This window comes from Capsicum annuum, chromosome 10, assembly GCF_002878395.1.
Source record: "Capsicum annuum cultivar UCD-10X-F1 chromosome 10, UCD10Xv1.1, whole genome shotgun sequence".
NCBI lineage: Eukaryota > Viridiplantae > Streptophyta > Magnoliopsida > Solanales > Solanaceae > Capsicum > Capsicum annuum.
In genome coordinates, this window is record NC_061120.1 from 238,242 (window position 1) to 251,240 (window position 12,999).

General features: G+C 38.0%; 1 protein-coding gene and 3 non-coding genes across 7 annotated transcripts; all 4 read left to right on the forward strand.

The window, feature by feature from the left end:
* Window positions 1-1,981: 1,981 nt before the first annotated feature.
* LOC107844081 (FHA domain-containing protein DDL) lies at window positions 1,982-11,501 on the forward strand. Of its 4 annotated transcripts, none has more exons than XM_047398315.1 (12): window positions 1,995-2,112; window positions 3,713-3,839; window positions 4,661-5,691; window positions 6,433-6,461; window positions 7,357-7,423; window positions 7,664-7,721; window positions 8,520-8,612; window positions 10,026-10,140; window positions 10,240-10,287; window positions 10,381-10,426; window positions 10,525-10,595; window positions 11,166-11,501. In XM_047398315.1, the coding sequence occupies exons 3-12, from the start codon at window positions 4,690-4,692 to the stop codon at window positions 11,203-11,205; spliced, it is 1,569 nt and encodes a 522-aa protein (XP_047254271.1). In that variant the 5' UTR covers window positions 1,995-2,112; window positions 3,713-3,839; window positions 4,661-4,689; the 3' UTR covers window positions 11,206-11,501. The 4 variants fall into 4 exon arrangements, with proteins under 4 accessions (XP_016544063.2, XP_047254271.1, XP_047254270.1 ...); XM_047398314.1 differs by having other exon boundaries at window positions 4,664-5,691; XM_016688577.2 differs by lacking the exon at window positions 3,713-3,839 and having other exon boundaries at window positions 1,982-2,112; window positions 4,664-5,691.
* Window positions 11,502-12,505: 1,004 nt separating this feature from the next.
* LOC124888202 lies at window positions 12,506-12,606 on the forward strand. Its single transcript, XR_007046333.1, has one exon. It is a non-coding gene; the product is annotated as a U6 spliceosomal RNA (small nuclear RNA).
* A 174-nt stretch (window positions 12,607-12,780) lies between these two features.
* On the forward strand, window positions 12,781-12,883 carry LOC124888198. The gene has a single exon (XR_007046329.1). It is a non-coding gene; the product is annotated as a U6 spliceosomal RNA (small nuclear RNA).
* An 8-nt stretch (window positions 12,884-12,891) lies between these two features.
* LOC124888197 lies at window positions 12,892-12,994 on the forward strand. Its single transcript, XR_007046328.1, has one exon. It is a non-coding gene; the product is annotated as a U6 spliceosomal RNA (small nuclear RNA).
* The last annotated feature ends 5 nt before the right edge of the window (window positions 12,995-12,999 follow it).

A 12,999-nucleotide genomic window follows, 5' to 3' on the forward strand; every position in this document is an offset into this window, starting at 1 on the left:
GACTCGTATCAAAAGGCATGTTAAATTCGACCCATTTTCCCAGCATCGTTATATTTATATATGTATGGTTGGTTGCATTGGATGGTTTTCCTTGGTTTTATAGCTGGTATTATTTTATCCTTATCCTAAGATTCATGCTAGCGGTCACTCGCTAACCCATCTATTGGCAGTTGTATACCAACGCTATGCAGGAACCGGTCATTCAACTCCTCCTATATAGTGATTGACTCGGGGACAACATTTGAACTGAAGCGGTGAGCTTCCATCCTTTCAAAAGTCATTATTTCATGTTATGGATATTGTTAGACGTTTTGACTTTATTTTGGATATTGTTTTTGGCCATGGTTGGGGGGTATGTCCCAACCAGATCTATGTACTCTTTTGGGTAAAGGCTTTATGGTACTTCTGGGGGTTGGTATGGGCGGAATCGGCCTTGACATTGGAATAAGCCGGGAGGCTGGCATCATCGGACATGATTTTTCACTGTTACGTCATATTACATCTGGGATTGATTAGAATATTGTGTTTGGGTATTCTCTTTGGTTATGGCCTTTGGTTTGGCTTGATATGGTTGGATGGTTGATGTAGTGACGAACCATACCTAAAATTAATTTATAGTAATAAAAATAATGGCATTCGAAGTACAACTATTGATAGTACTATGATTGATTGAATTGATTAGCAATGACAATTGTGCAATAATATTTAAAGATTTTGTATAGATAACAAAAGAAAATAATTGTTTATGATAATGACATGTGATGTATAGTGATACAAAAATGGTTGGTTATGGTGATACTATTTGTTTGGGTGGTTGGTGGAGGTTGACACAAAACATTGATTGGTAAAAGTAGAAGGTGGGGGTTATTAATGCTGATTGTATTAAAAAAGTGATTGATTATAACCAATGCTCGACATAAAATATCAAAAATCGAATTGAAAAAATTGATATCTGGTATTCGGTAATTTGAGAGTAAAATTTCAAATATTTCGATATTCGGGATTCAGTTTGGTACAAGATATTAATACCGTTTGGTATTCGGTATTAACCGAATATCAATTATATAAATATATGTGTGTGTGTCTAATCAACGCAATAGACACTAGTATTAGTCATCCCAGAGAATCTCTTGAACCTTGGTAATATATTCATAAAAAACAACAAAAATAATACTAAATAAAATTTTTATTAAATATACCTTTGAAGTTTAAACGTACATTTGCACATCTCCAACTTTAATATGATATTACCAAATACTGTACTGAACAAAAATTTAATTTACCGATTACCGAACCGATGTTTATAAATATAGTACGTGGTATCTACATTCAAATACCGAATTACCAAACTCGAACTTTAAAAATACCAAATCGGATATCGAACGCCACCCCTACTTACAAGTAGGGTCCAGGGAGGTAGAGTATACACAGACCTTACCACTACCGTATCGAGACAAAGAAACTGTTTTCGAAATACCCGACTCAAGTTCTAACAATAAACATACAGAAAAACAACATAAATCCCGACACTCTAGAGCTTAATTAAAGAAAATCCCGACATTTTGCATAATTACTGAAAATTCCAATTTTGGGTCTGTCGAGATACATAATTAGCTCTCCATGCAATTCCCAATGCACGACAAACCCAAAAGTATCTTCGTTAAATGTATTTGGAGCTAATTATGTATCTCAACAGATACAAAACCGAGATTTTCAGCAATTATGCAAAATATCGGGATTTTCTGTAATTAAGCTCCAAACTATCGGGTCTATCGAAAACAACCTCTCTACTTTCCCGAGGTAGTGGTATGGACTGTGTACATTTTACCCTCCCCAGACCCCATTAGGTGGGAATATACTGGGTTTGCTGTTGTTGTTGTTGTTGTAAGCTCCAAACTATCGAGATTTATATTATTTGCCCAACATTTTTTTCTATATCCAAACTGTTAGAAGCCCAACATGTTTTTCTTAAGAAACAGGCCCATAAGCCCATTACAAATCCAGGCCCAAATAAACCCAAAAGATCCGAAACTCTCATTCATCACTATCCCTTTTACTCAGTTTCTTCCAATTTCCCAATGCGCGGCAAACCCTAATCCTCTTCAACTTTAGGTAAAACTTTCATTAACATAAGTTAATTAATAAATTTATTATAACTTCGATTTTTCATACACGATGCAATTTTTTTCCTATTTTTTTTGCGTTTGTTTTTTTAGTTTAATTTTTTTGTAATTGAAGGATACTTAAGGTAAAGTTTTTAAAGCTAATTAGAGAGATTTTTTGAAGGTTAATTTTTGTTGGTTGAATTTGCAAAATGTGTTTTTGTTTGGAGTAGTAAATGTTGTGTACTGTGTAGCGTTGTGTGTAATTTGGTATATTTAGTTAGTGTTGAAGGAGAGCGTTGGAGTAACTGGTAAAGTTGTTGTGGTGTGATTAGGAGGTCACGGGTTTAAGCCTTGGAAACAACCTCTTGCAGAAATGCAAGGTTGTGTACAATACACCCCTTGTGGTGGGACCTTCTTCGAAAACTGCACATAATGGGAGCTTTAGTACACCCGGGTTCCTTTTAATAGTAATTGCGTTAAGGGGAGCCTTGGAGTAATTGTTAAAGTTGCAGTCATGTGACCAGGAGGTCACGGGTTCAAGTTTTGAAAATAGCCTCTTGCAGAAATGCAAGGTAACACTGCGTACAATACACCCTTGTTGTGAGACCCTTTCCCAAAAACTATGCATGGTGGGAGCTTTAGTGCACCAGGCTGCCCTGTGTAATTGCGTGAAGGGGAGCCTTGGAGTAACTGTTAAAGTTGTTGCCATGTGACCAGAAAGTCACGAGTTCTAGTCTTGGAAATAGCCTCTTGCAGAAATGCGAGTTAAGACTGCGTACAAAATACACCCTTGTGGTGGGACCCTCTCCTGGACCCTGCGCATAGCGAGATCTTTAGTTCACCGGGCTGCCCTTTTTACTTATTGTTGGAGTTGTTAGGTTTGAGTTTGTTAACTAGAAAGAGCAAGGTTAATGTGCGGAATTAAGTTTAAGTTAATGAGGTGTTGTTGTTTTATTAAGTGGTTAATGGCATTTGAGCTGAGAAGGAGCTGAGGGTCTATTGGAAACAACCTCCCTATTTTTCCCACCTGTGGTATTACACTGGACATGCTGTTGTTGCAGTTGTTTCATCAAGTGGTTGAGCTCCTTTGAGCTAAGGGTCTATTGGAAACAAGGTTAATATGTGGAATTACGTCTAAATTAATGTGGTGTTGTGTTTTATTAAATGGATAATGTTCTTTGAGTCGAGGTCTGTTGGAAATGCCCTCTCTCTCTACAAAAGTAGGGGTAAGGTTTGTGTACATTATACCCTTCCTAGGCCCGACTTGTGGGATTATGTTGAATATGTTGTTGTTTTATCAAGTGGTTCGGCTACTTTGAGCTGAATTTCTATCGAAAGCAACAACTCCACCCAAAAGGTCGAGCTGAATATGTTGTTGTTTTTATTTAGTGGTTAAACTCCTTTGAGTTGAGGCCTCGAGGGTCTATCGAGAACAACCTCTTTACCCAAAAATTTAGTGTAAGGTCACCATGCATTCTACTTCCCCCAGACCCTACTTGGGCATGTTGTTGTTGTTTTATCAAGTGGTCAAGCTTTTTTGAGCTGAGTTTATATCAAAAGCAACCTCTCTAATCTACAAGGCATTTTGTTGTTGTTGTTTTATCAAGTGGTTAAGCTCCTTTGAGCTGAGTTTCTGGTGGAAATAGCCTCTCTACTACTGGGCATGTTGTTTTATCAAGTGGTTAAGTATCTTTGAGCTGAATTTCTGGTGGAAACAACCTCTCTACCCAAAAGGTAATGTTGAAGTCTGCCTACGTCCTATTCTCCCCAAATCCCACGTGTGGGATTACACTGTGCACGTCTTCTTGTTGTTTTTCAAGTGGTTAAGCTCATTTGAGCTGAGAGAGTATCATAAACAATCTCTTTACCCAAAAGGTAGGGGTAAGGTTTTGCGTACATTCTACCCTACTCCGACTCCACTTGTGGGATTACATTAGGCATGTTGTTGCTGTTGTTTTATCTAGTGGTTGTGGAAGAACTCATTAGAATAACGGTCCATGTACATCCTACCCTCCCCTGACTCCACTTGTGGGATTACATTGGGCATGTTGTTGTTGTTTTATCAAGTGGTTGTAGAAGAACTCATCAGTATAATGGTCTGCATGCATCCTACCCTCCCTTGACTCCACTTGTGGGATTACACTGGGCATGTGGTGCTGTTTTATCAAGTGGTTGTAGAAGAACTTATTAGAATAACGGTGTAACCTATTTTGTTACGGAAGAGGTTGCATCAAAATATCAAAATTGAAGCTTGAAAAGTAGTGAAAGTCACATAGAGTATGAACAGTATCATGTAAATCAAAACAAATGGATTATTATATTTGTCAGGATATGAAAGCATATTGCGCTAAATGTAATTTGTGTATGTGTGTTAGTTCTTTCAAAAACTTAAGTACTGTTAAAGAAGTAGTCTTTTTTGCTGTTTAATTGCTTGAAATGGATAGGGTGTGTAAAAAGAGTGATGGATATTGTACTTGTTGTCAAATAATTTCAATTTGATTGCTCTTATGGGTCTTTCTGCAGAATAATCCTATATTTTTTTGTTTTTGTCTCAGAAGATTCATATGCTCATTCGACCTCTAAAATGGGACGCAGTGACTCTAGATCACCTGCCAGGGGCCGTGGATCTCCTCGCAGGAGGAGCCCTTCACGCAGGGAAAGGTCACCTGCTCATAAAAGGAGTTCACACGCTGCAAGTTCAGCTGTAGCAGAGAAGCCTTCGAGACGTGCAAGGTCAAGATCTCCTGTTCCTCTTTCACCTGCTCGAGAGAGGCCTTCTAGTCGCAATAGATCCCCAAAGCGCCGAAAATCATTCTCCCCTGCATCTCATTCCCCGATCAGAGAGAAACCCACAAGTTGCGTAAGGTCTCCCAAACGAGCTAACTCAAGGTCTCCAGATTTGAAGTTGTTACAGGGAGAGAAGTTTTCAGGCCGAGCCAGGTCTCCTAGACGTGCCAAGTTGCAGTCTCCTGAACCTCGCTCACCCTCATCACGAACAAAAAGACTGAGGAGAGCAGAACGAGATGCTGAAGAAAAATCGAGGGAGCGGGAGCCTGAGAAGAACCATGGGAGATCTAGTGATAGGGCTACACATAGGGAAAAGGATTCTGACAGAATTTTGCCTGAACCTCGCTCGCCCTCACCACTAACAAAAAGACTGAAGAGAGCAGAACGAGATGCTGAAGAAAAATTGAGGGAGCGGGAGCCTGAGAAGAACCACGGGAGATCTAGTGATAGGGCTAAACATAGGGAAAAGGATTCTGACAGAATGTTGCCTGAATCTCGCTCACCCTCACCACGAACAAAAAGACTAAGGAGAGCAGAACGAGAAGCTGAAGAGAAGTCGAGGGAGCGGGAGCCTGGAAAAAATCATGGGAGATCTAGCGATAGGGCGACACTCAGGGAAAATGATTCTGACAGAGTGATGCAAAGTGAAAGGAGAGAGAGAAAATCAGGAAAGGACTCAATAGATAATGGATCATATAAGTCAAGAAATGGTCGATCAGCTTCACCTTCAGAACGGCAGCATAGAAGTCGGCACAGATCGAGATCACCTGCAGCAGCTGATAGTAGAGCACATCCTGAGGTGTCTGGTGATATTCGATCACATTAAGTAACCTTTATTTATATGAAACAAACCATGTCTGCATTTCATTTTCCTGTGACAAACCTTAAAACTTAAAACTGTTCCTTCGACAAATTCACTGCTGAGTATTCCTTGCATTTTATTTCTCTCCAGACTGACTGGTAAGCAGCGTAATAATGGAAGATTTAAAGCAAGAAAATATGGTTGATGTCCCCTTTTTTCTTTTTCTCGAGTACCTAAGTAAACAGTGATTTTGCTTTTTTCTTTGTTTGATTCTTACGGAAATCCTTGCATGGAACAACACTAATTAAAATAGTTTTGGCCTATTAATTTGTTGGTCAGGCAAGTTCATTCAAATTGGATGAGATGTTTCAAAAACTAAAATTGCTGTGCTTATCCACCTAAACAAATAGCAGAGAACATTTGTAGATTTGAATTGCAACAATGTCTATCGGAAACAGCCTCTCTACTTCTTCGGAGGTAGCGGTATGGACTACGTACATTTTACCCTCCCAGACCCCACTTTGTGGGAAAACACTGGGTTTGTTGTTGTTGTTGAATTGCAACAATACACCATGTCTAATTTCTGTACAACTTTATCGAGGTGTCTTACACATGAAAGATCCCCTATGCAACTTCAGGAGAGATTTATCATTTAATTGATAATGCATTCTATTTGCATAGCTTACACTTCACTTAAATTTTAAAGTTGAGCTCTTATTCGGTGCTTCTGTTTTGCAGGCAACAAACTCAAGGAGAGGTGAACACAGGTGAGTTGCTGTCTTATGTCTCCATCAGATTATTTATTTAGTATATTTACCTGATCATGCTTTTTTTTCCTTGCTGTGATGAGGTCATAGGAAGGTAACTCATGCTTTGATGAATTCTGAACATTCTGGAGTAAATGACCATCTTTCTCATGCTTGTTTGAGCAAGATGGGTTTAGACTTGCTCCAGTCCCTCTTATGAATAGTTTTACTTGCAGTCAAGGAGTTAGTTCAACTACAATTACATTTGTCTTAATAGGAAAAAGGTTAAATTAATTGTAAGTGTGTCTGCATGCAAGGTTGGTCTTGAGGATAAAGCATCACAATTACATATTTACATGTATTTTGCATTCTCTGATTAATTTTACTTTTGAATCCTGGTAAATGGTGCAACACATATTCCATACATACTGGAATGTGTCCTTTGTGAGAAGCTTAACACGATTCTCAGTTAATAGGAGTTTAAATGTTTGTACTAGGCTGTTAAACTGTGGAATTTTGGGCAGTAAATCTCAAGGTCCTCTTGTGTTATCCTGTTGGACTACTGATGGATGGTCGTAACGGGTTATGTTACCATATATTAGGCACTTAGCTCTATAAGCTCATTAGTCATTCGACCTTTCAATCTATTACCTTACTCTATGTCCCCATACAGATATTGATTCTGAACTTTCTTAAAGCCTTAAAGTACTGTGTTTAGCGGGACAATAGTGTGATTTTGTTTTATGGATGCTGCTGCTTGCTGCTGAAATTTTAGATTCTCTTTTACTTGGTGCAAAGATTTATAATTCGTAAACATCTAGTTTGCTCTCCTGATGTGCTTGCATATAGATTTAAATTTTTGTGAAAAATATATAATGCTTGAATTGCTAATAACAGTATTATTGTGCTTGGGCAGGAATGGTGAAGATGACTCCTTATCTAAAATGAAGGAAGCTGAGGAGGCCTTGGAAGCTAAAAATAAAGTATTATTTCTTCCCAAATTACCTTGAGTTTCATTCCATTAATTTAGACCCATGGTTTCCTTTATTTTTGTTTTAAATTACAAAGAAAAAGGGTGTACTTCCTGAAGTTGGAGTGAAGATGATCTGTGTTTATTCTCACTTTAACTGATTGTTATTATGTGGATATGTGGATCTTACTGCCTTCTGATAGTTAATTCATTAGATGATTGTAGTAACATAATTTTGGTGGTATGATTACAGGATAAGCCTTCGTTTGAGCTCTCTGGAAAGCTTGCAGCAGAAACTAATAGAGTAAGAGGTAATGACTAGTAACTAAAGTTGCTTAAGGCTTTAAATTGATGAATGGGTTTACATTCTTATTGCAGTCACTTCTTTTGCAAGTTGTAATGCATTTTCTGCCGAGAGTTAGGACATTCAAATTTTCAGTGGATTTTTGGGTAATCTGCCCATGGAACTTATTTCTGTAATCTTATAAAAAGATCTTCAAGTTCGTCATTCTATTATTGCCGCTGGTAACCACCTACTTAATGCTTCATGGATTCAGAGGATATGTTCTAGACTAAAGGGAAGTTATTTAATCTGTTTATGTTTCATAAGTAAAGTTCATTTACATTCCATAAAATCATTATTTGCTGCCTGGTATGGAAAGACCATACAGATTGATTTTGAAGTCGGTTTTGGAACTGAGCGTGCATAATCTTGATGTGTATGCCTTCTTCGAACAAATTAATGAAACTGAGAGCTAGATTTTGCAGTATGGATGAAACTCTATCAAGTGAGTTCATGAGGCTTTTGAGCACGTGGGTGCTCTAGACATCAGCTTGTAACTTTGCAAGCTTGATTCCCTCACAAATGTAATAAGGTTTAATGATTTTTCATATTACTGGTAAGGTGGTCTTACTGTTAACATACACTGTGGATATCTTAAAGAGAAATGGCTGAATAGAAAATGAAAAACTTGTGTACTATAGGAGATTTTGCTCTATGTTCGAACATGAGAGGACATAGGGCATTGTTTCATGTTTGTCATCTAACAAAGGAGATACACCTCTGTATTATACCTGCCTTTTTCTCATTGTATGTTGTTTCATGTCAGGTATAACACTACTGTTCAATGAGCCTCCAGATGCCAGAAAACCCGACATAAGATGGCGCTTGTATGTTTTTAAGGGTGGTGAAGTCCTTAATGGTACATTTTTTGGATCCTTCTATTTATTCGTTCTTACGTCAGAATGTATGTTTCTTTTGAATTGATACATGGCTCCATTTTTTTTCTTTTTTTCTTTTAGTATATCTTCTAATATTAAAGTACAACAAACATCTGTATGTGCTTTCACCAATTGTAGCGTCACTCTGCTCATTCCTAGCACATTGTACTCGTGAAAATTTGACTACATGGGTTTTTATTTTTTTTCATATAGTGGTGAGAACCTGCTCATTGAGTATCCTGTGCACCTACCAGCTACACATGCATTCCTTTTTTCTTTTTGGCGGACTGCGTACTTATTTGCCTTTGTTCGTTGTAATATGATCGGTAGAAACATGAAGTATGGATGACGTCCATTACACCTGATACTGCCCTAAATTCAAGCGGTAGGCTTATGTCATGTTCAACATCCCATCCGACTTTTGCTTGCCTTTACAGATGGGATATGGCAGAACTGACTGAGATACCCAGCAGTTTAATCAAGCTAAATAATCCTCTTAGTTTGTGTATTTCCAGAAACCTGTATTTGCTAAGAGTCGCATAGAATGGTATGCTTTTTGAGGATGAATCGACCCAATGACCCTGATGACTTTCTTTTATAGGTCTTTTCTTTTATTTTTGTAAACTGATTCATGCATTTTATCCAATTCTATAATATGTCTAAAGTCGTGACTTTCCACGATCTTACAATTCTCCATTCATTGAGAAACAAGGGTAGAGAAAAAAAACTCAGGAGATGCCAATGTCTTAGTCCTTAATATCACTATAAAAAACTTGGCTATTCTATAGCCACATGTTAAAGTTGAAGAGGGCAGTCTTACATTTCTTAAACTAGATAGGAGCGTGATAGGGTCACTTAGCAACTATAGGAGAGGATGTCTAATTGATTCCCTCTTTAGTTATATTCGGGTCTCTGGGTCGGGTAATTTTAAGTGGGATCCGGGTTGGGTTTGGGGATTATTAAATTTCTAGTTAATGAAAATTCCAACCAATAAGAAACTGCCACGTATTAAATGAAAATACTAATTGTTTTTTAAAGGTTTCTGTTAAGTGAAAGGCTAAATTAGAGCCTATAGGTGGATGACAAGGGTATTTTTGAGCCCATAGGTGGAAGGAGGGTATATTAGGACCATTTCCAATACTTGAAGGGTATATTTTTCCCTTTTCCGTATTATTTTTTTGGTGCAATTCTCAATGATTCGAAAATTTATGAATCAGTCTGTCTGCATATTTGATCGGCTTCAACATCCCCCCTCCCAAAGAAAAAACAAAAGAAATCAACTTCTGTGAGTTTCCCTCCATTGGGTTACTGTCCTTTTCTCTGATCTTACATCCTCATGGATATGTAATGGTGGCGCTTAATGATTTATCTAATGTACTTTCCGTATGTTCTAGAGCCTCTGTATGTTCATCGCCAAAGTTGTTATCTTTTCGGGAGAGAAAGGAGGGTTGCGGACATCCCTACGGATCACCCATCGTGCAGCAAGCAACATGCTGTCCTCCAGTACAGGTACAATATAATCTCAAGTACTAATTCATTCAGCTTCAGTTTTCGGCAGTTAATTTGATTTTAATTTTCCTTTTTTTTTTTGGGTTATTTGGATTATAGGCAAGTTGAGAAGGACAATCCTGATGGTACTTCATCGAAGCAAGTAAGGTGCGATTGTGGTGCTCAGTTGTTTGGTAGAAGTTTGCGACATATATCTCTATATATACCTTACTGACAATTGCTTGTTTAATGGGACTATAGGCCATATGTAATGGATCTTGGAAGTACTAATGGCACTTTCATTAACGTGAGTCTCATGCTTTGCATTTCTAGTCTCTTCGTGTAGAAGGTTGCGTAATGATTGGTTTCCTTATGGTTCAATGACCCTCACTTTCTTGCATGCAGGATAACCGGATTGAGCCTGAGAGATACTATGAGCTATTTGAAAAGGATACCCTGAAGTTTGGGAATAGTAGGTAAGTTGCTTTCGCGAACTGTTACCAGTTGCTTTTATATACACGCTTCATTTTTATCGTCTAAAAATTATGATAGTTTAAATAAATCTGTATTTTGTTTTTGTTTTTAATTCAATTCCCATCAACATCATTGACTCCAATTGCTAATTTTATCATAAATGTAATTTCTCCCACAGCTTAAACATGATCGGAGAGTTGATTATATCAGTTTGAATTAGCTTGTTTTCTGATATTCTTTCATTTACATTTGCTTCCGCCTAAAGGACTTCACACTTGATACTTCTGATTTGACTGTATCCTATTTAGGGGTCGTTTGGTTAAAAACAAGTAATCCCGGGATTAGTTATCCCACCCTCAAGGAGGGATAAGAAAAACATTACAATATCGGGATAACTAATCCCGGGATGAATTATCCCATGCATTTTGTCCCAACCAAACGTGGGATAAGCTCCTCTTCTAAATTTATCCCGGGATTAGTTATCCTTATCCCTCTTACCAAACGACCCCTAGATTATTCGTAAATGCTCCTGGAACATTTTGCATTAATGTGTTGACGGGACAAATTTGCAGCCGAGAGTATGTGCTACTTCACGAGAATTCAGCAGGATGAAAGTTGCTAAAATGCTCGATGGAGGTGTCATTCGCGTTGATTGGCTTGATGTTGGATGCTTTTACTCGCAGACGATCAGGATTTTGTTACGCCAAGTTTACCAGCGCGAGCTCACGGCTCGAGATTTGGGCATTGCTTTCGTAGTTTTTCATATTTGGCTCCAGATAGTTTATAAGCTCTTAGTAGTTCTCCTATGAATGGGATTATGTAAAATTTGAAGATTAGGTGATAACATAACTAGTGAATTTGCACTCACATTTTCCTCAAGTAGTATGGATATTTCTCCTTTTCTATCATTTCTCATGTATTTATTTTGATTTTCTATCATTTCTCTATTTCAGCTGAGATAGTGGTATGGTTTGCATACACTTTACTCTCCGTAGACCCCACTTTATGGGGATACACTGGGCATGTTGTTGTTGTTGTTTTGAACTAGACCACGATTTGAAGTTATGAAGGATAATGATCTTGTTGGTCTACCCTTCTCCACTTAAATATCAGACGTTTACGACAAAACAACCAAACCGCAATTTGAAACGGCGATACATGGTTTTGTTCCATTACTCTTCTCCACTTAAATATCAAGCTTTCATTTGGTAAAGCTGCTGTCATGTAAACTAAAGGTCTGGGGTTCAGATATTGGAAACAGTTTCTTGCAGAAATGCAAGGTAAGACTGCGAGACGATACACCTTCGTGGTGGAGCTTTTTCTTGGACATAATGTCTTCTTGGACCTTTAAAAGTCAATAATGGGCTTCACCAATGGTGAGATTTTGCTATAATGAATTTGAAGGTCTTATTCACATTGATGTTATGAGTTGCACTTGAGAAAAATAGAGTTACTTTCATTGCCTTTCCATATGCCCCGCTATGTGAGGGTCCGAGAAAGAGTCCCATTACAAGGGTGTATTGTATGCAGCCTTGCATTTCTACTGAAGGTTATTTTTAAGGCTTGAACTCATGACTTTCTGATCAAATGACAGTAACTTTACCTGTCAAAATGATAAAAAGGCAAAAAAAGAAAAGAAGAAAAACGATAAATATATTTCTTGACAAAAAAAATATAGTATGATACGATTCATTAAGTTGAAATTAGGTATAGTCATGAACTATCAGAAAGTCGCTAATTTATGTGGGTCCCTTATCGACGAGCCAATTTCTGATGAGACGTTTGTAAGAACTTCGCAATTTTATAGTAATGATGACTGGGTTTTTGCATCTTCAACTATGACTACATACAATATTGTTAGCAACAATACATGAAAGAACATAGGAAAACAAGAAACTAATACTTCACCAACGTCCCTTCGGGGCCGTCTGATAAAATTAGAACGATGCAGAGAAGAATAGCATGACCTTTGCGCAAGGATGGCACACAAATCGAGAAATTGTCCAATACTTAACCATTGGAACGATACAAAGAAGATCAGCATGACCCTTGCGCAAGGATGACACACACAAATCGAGAAATGATCCAATACATAACCAGCGTTCCTTCGGGGACATCTGATAAAATCGGAACCCTTGCGCAAGGATGGCACACACAAATCGAGAAATGATCCAATACATAACCAGTGTTCCTTCGGGGACATCTGATAAAATCGGAACGATACAGAGAAGATCAACATGACCCTTACGCAAGGATGACACAGAGAAAAATCGAGAAATGACCCAATACTTAACCAGCGTCCCTTCGGAGGCGTTCGATAAAATTGGAACGATACAGAGAAGATCAGCATGACCCTCGCACAAGGATGACACACACAAATCGAGAAACGGTCCAATACTTAACTAG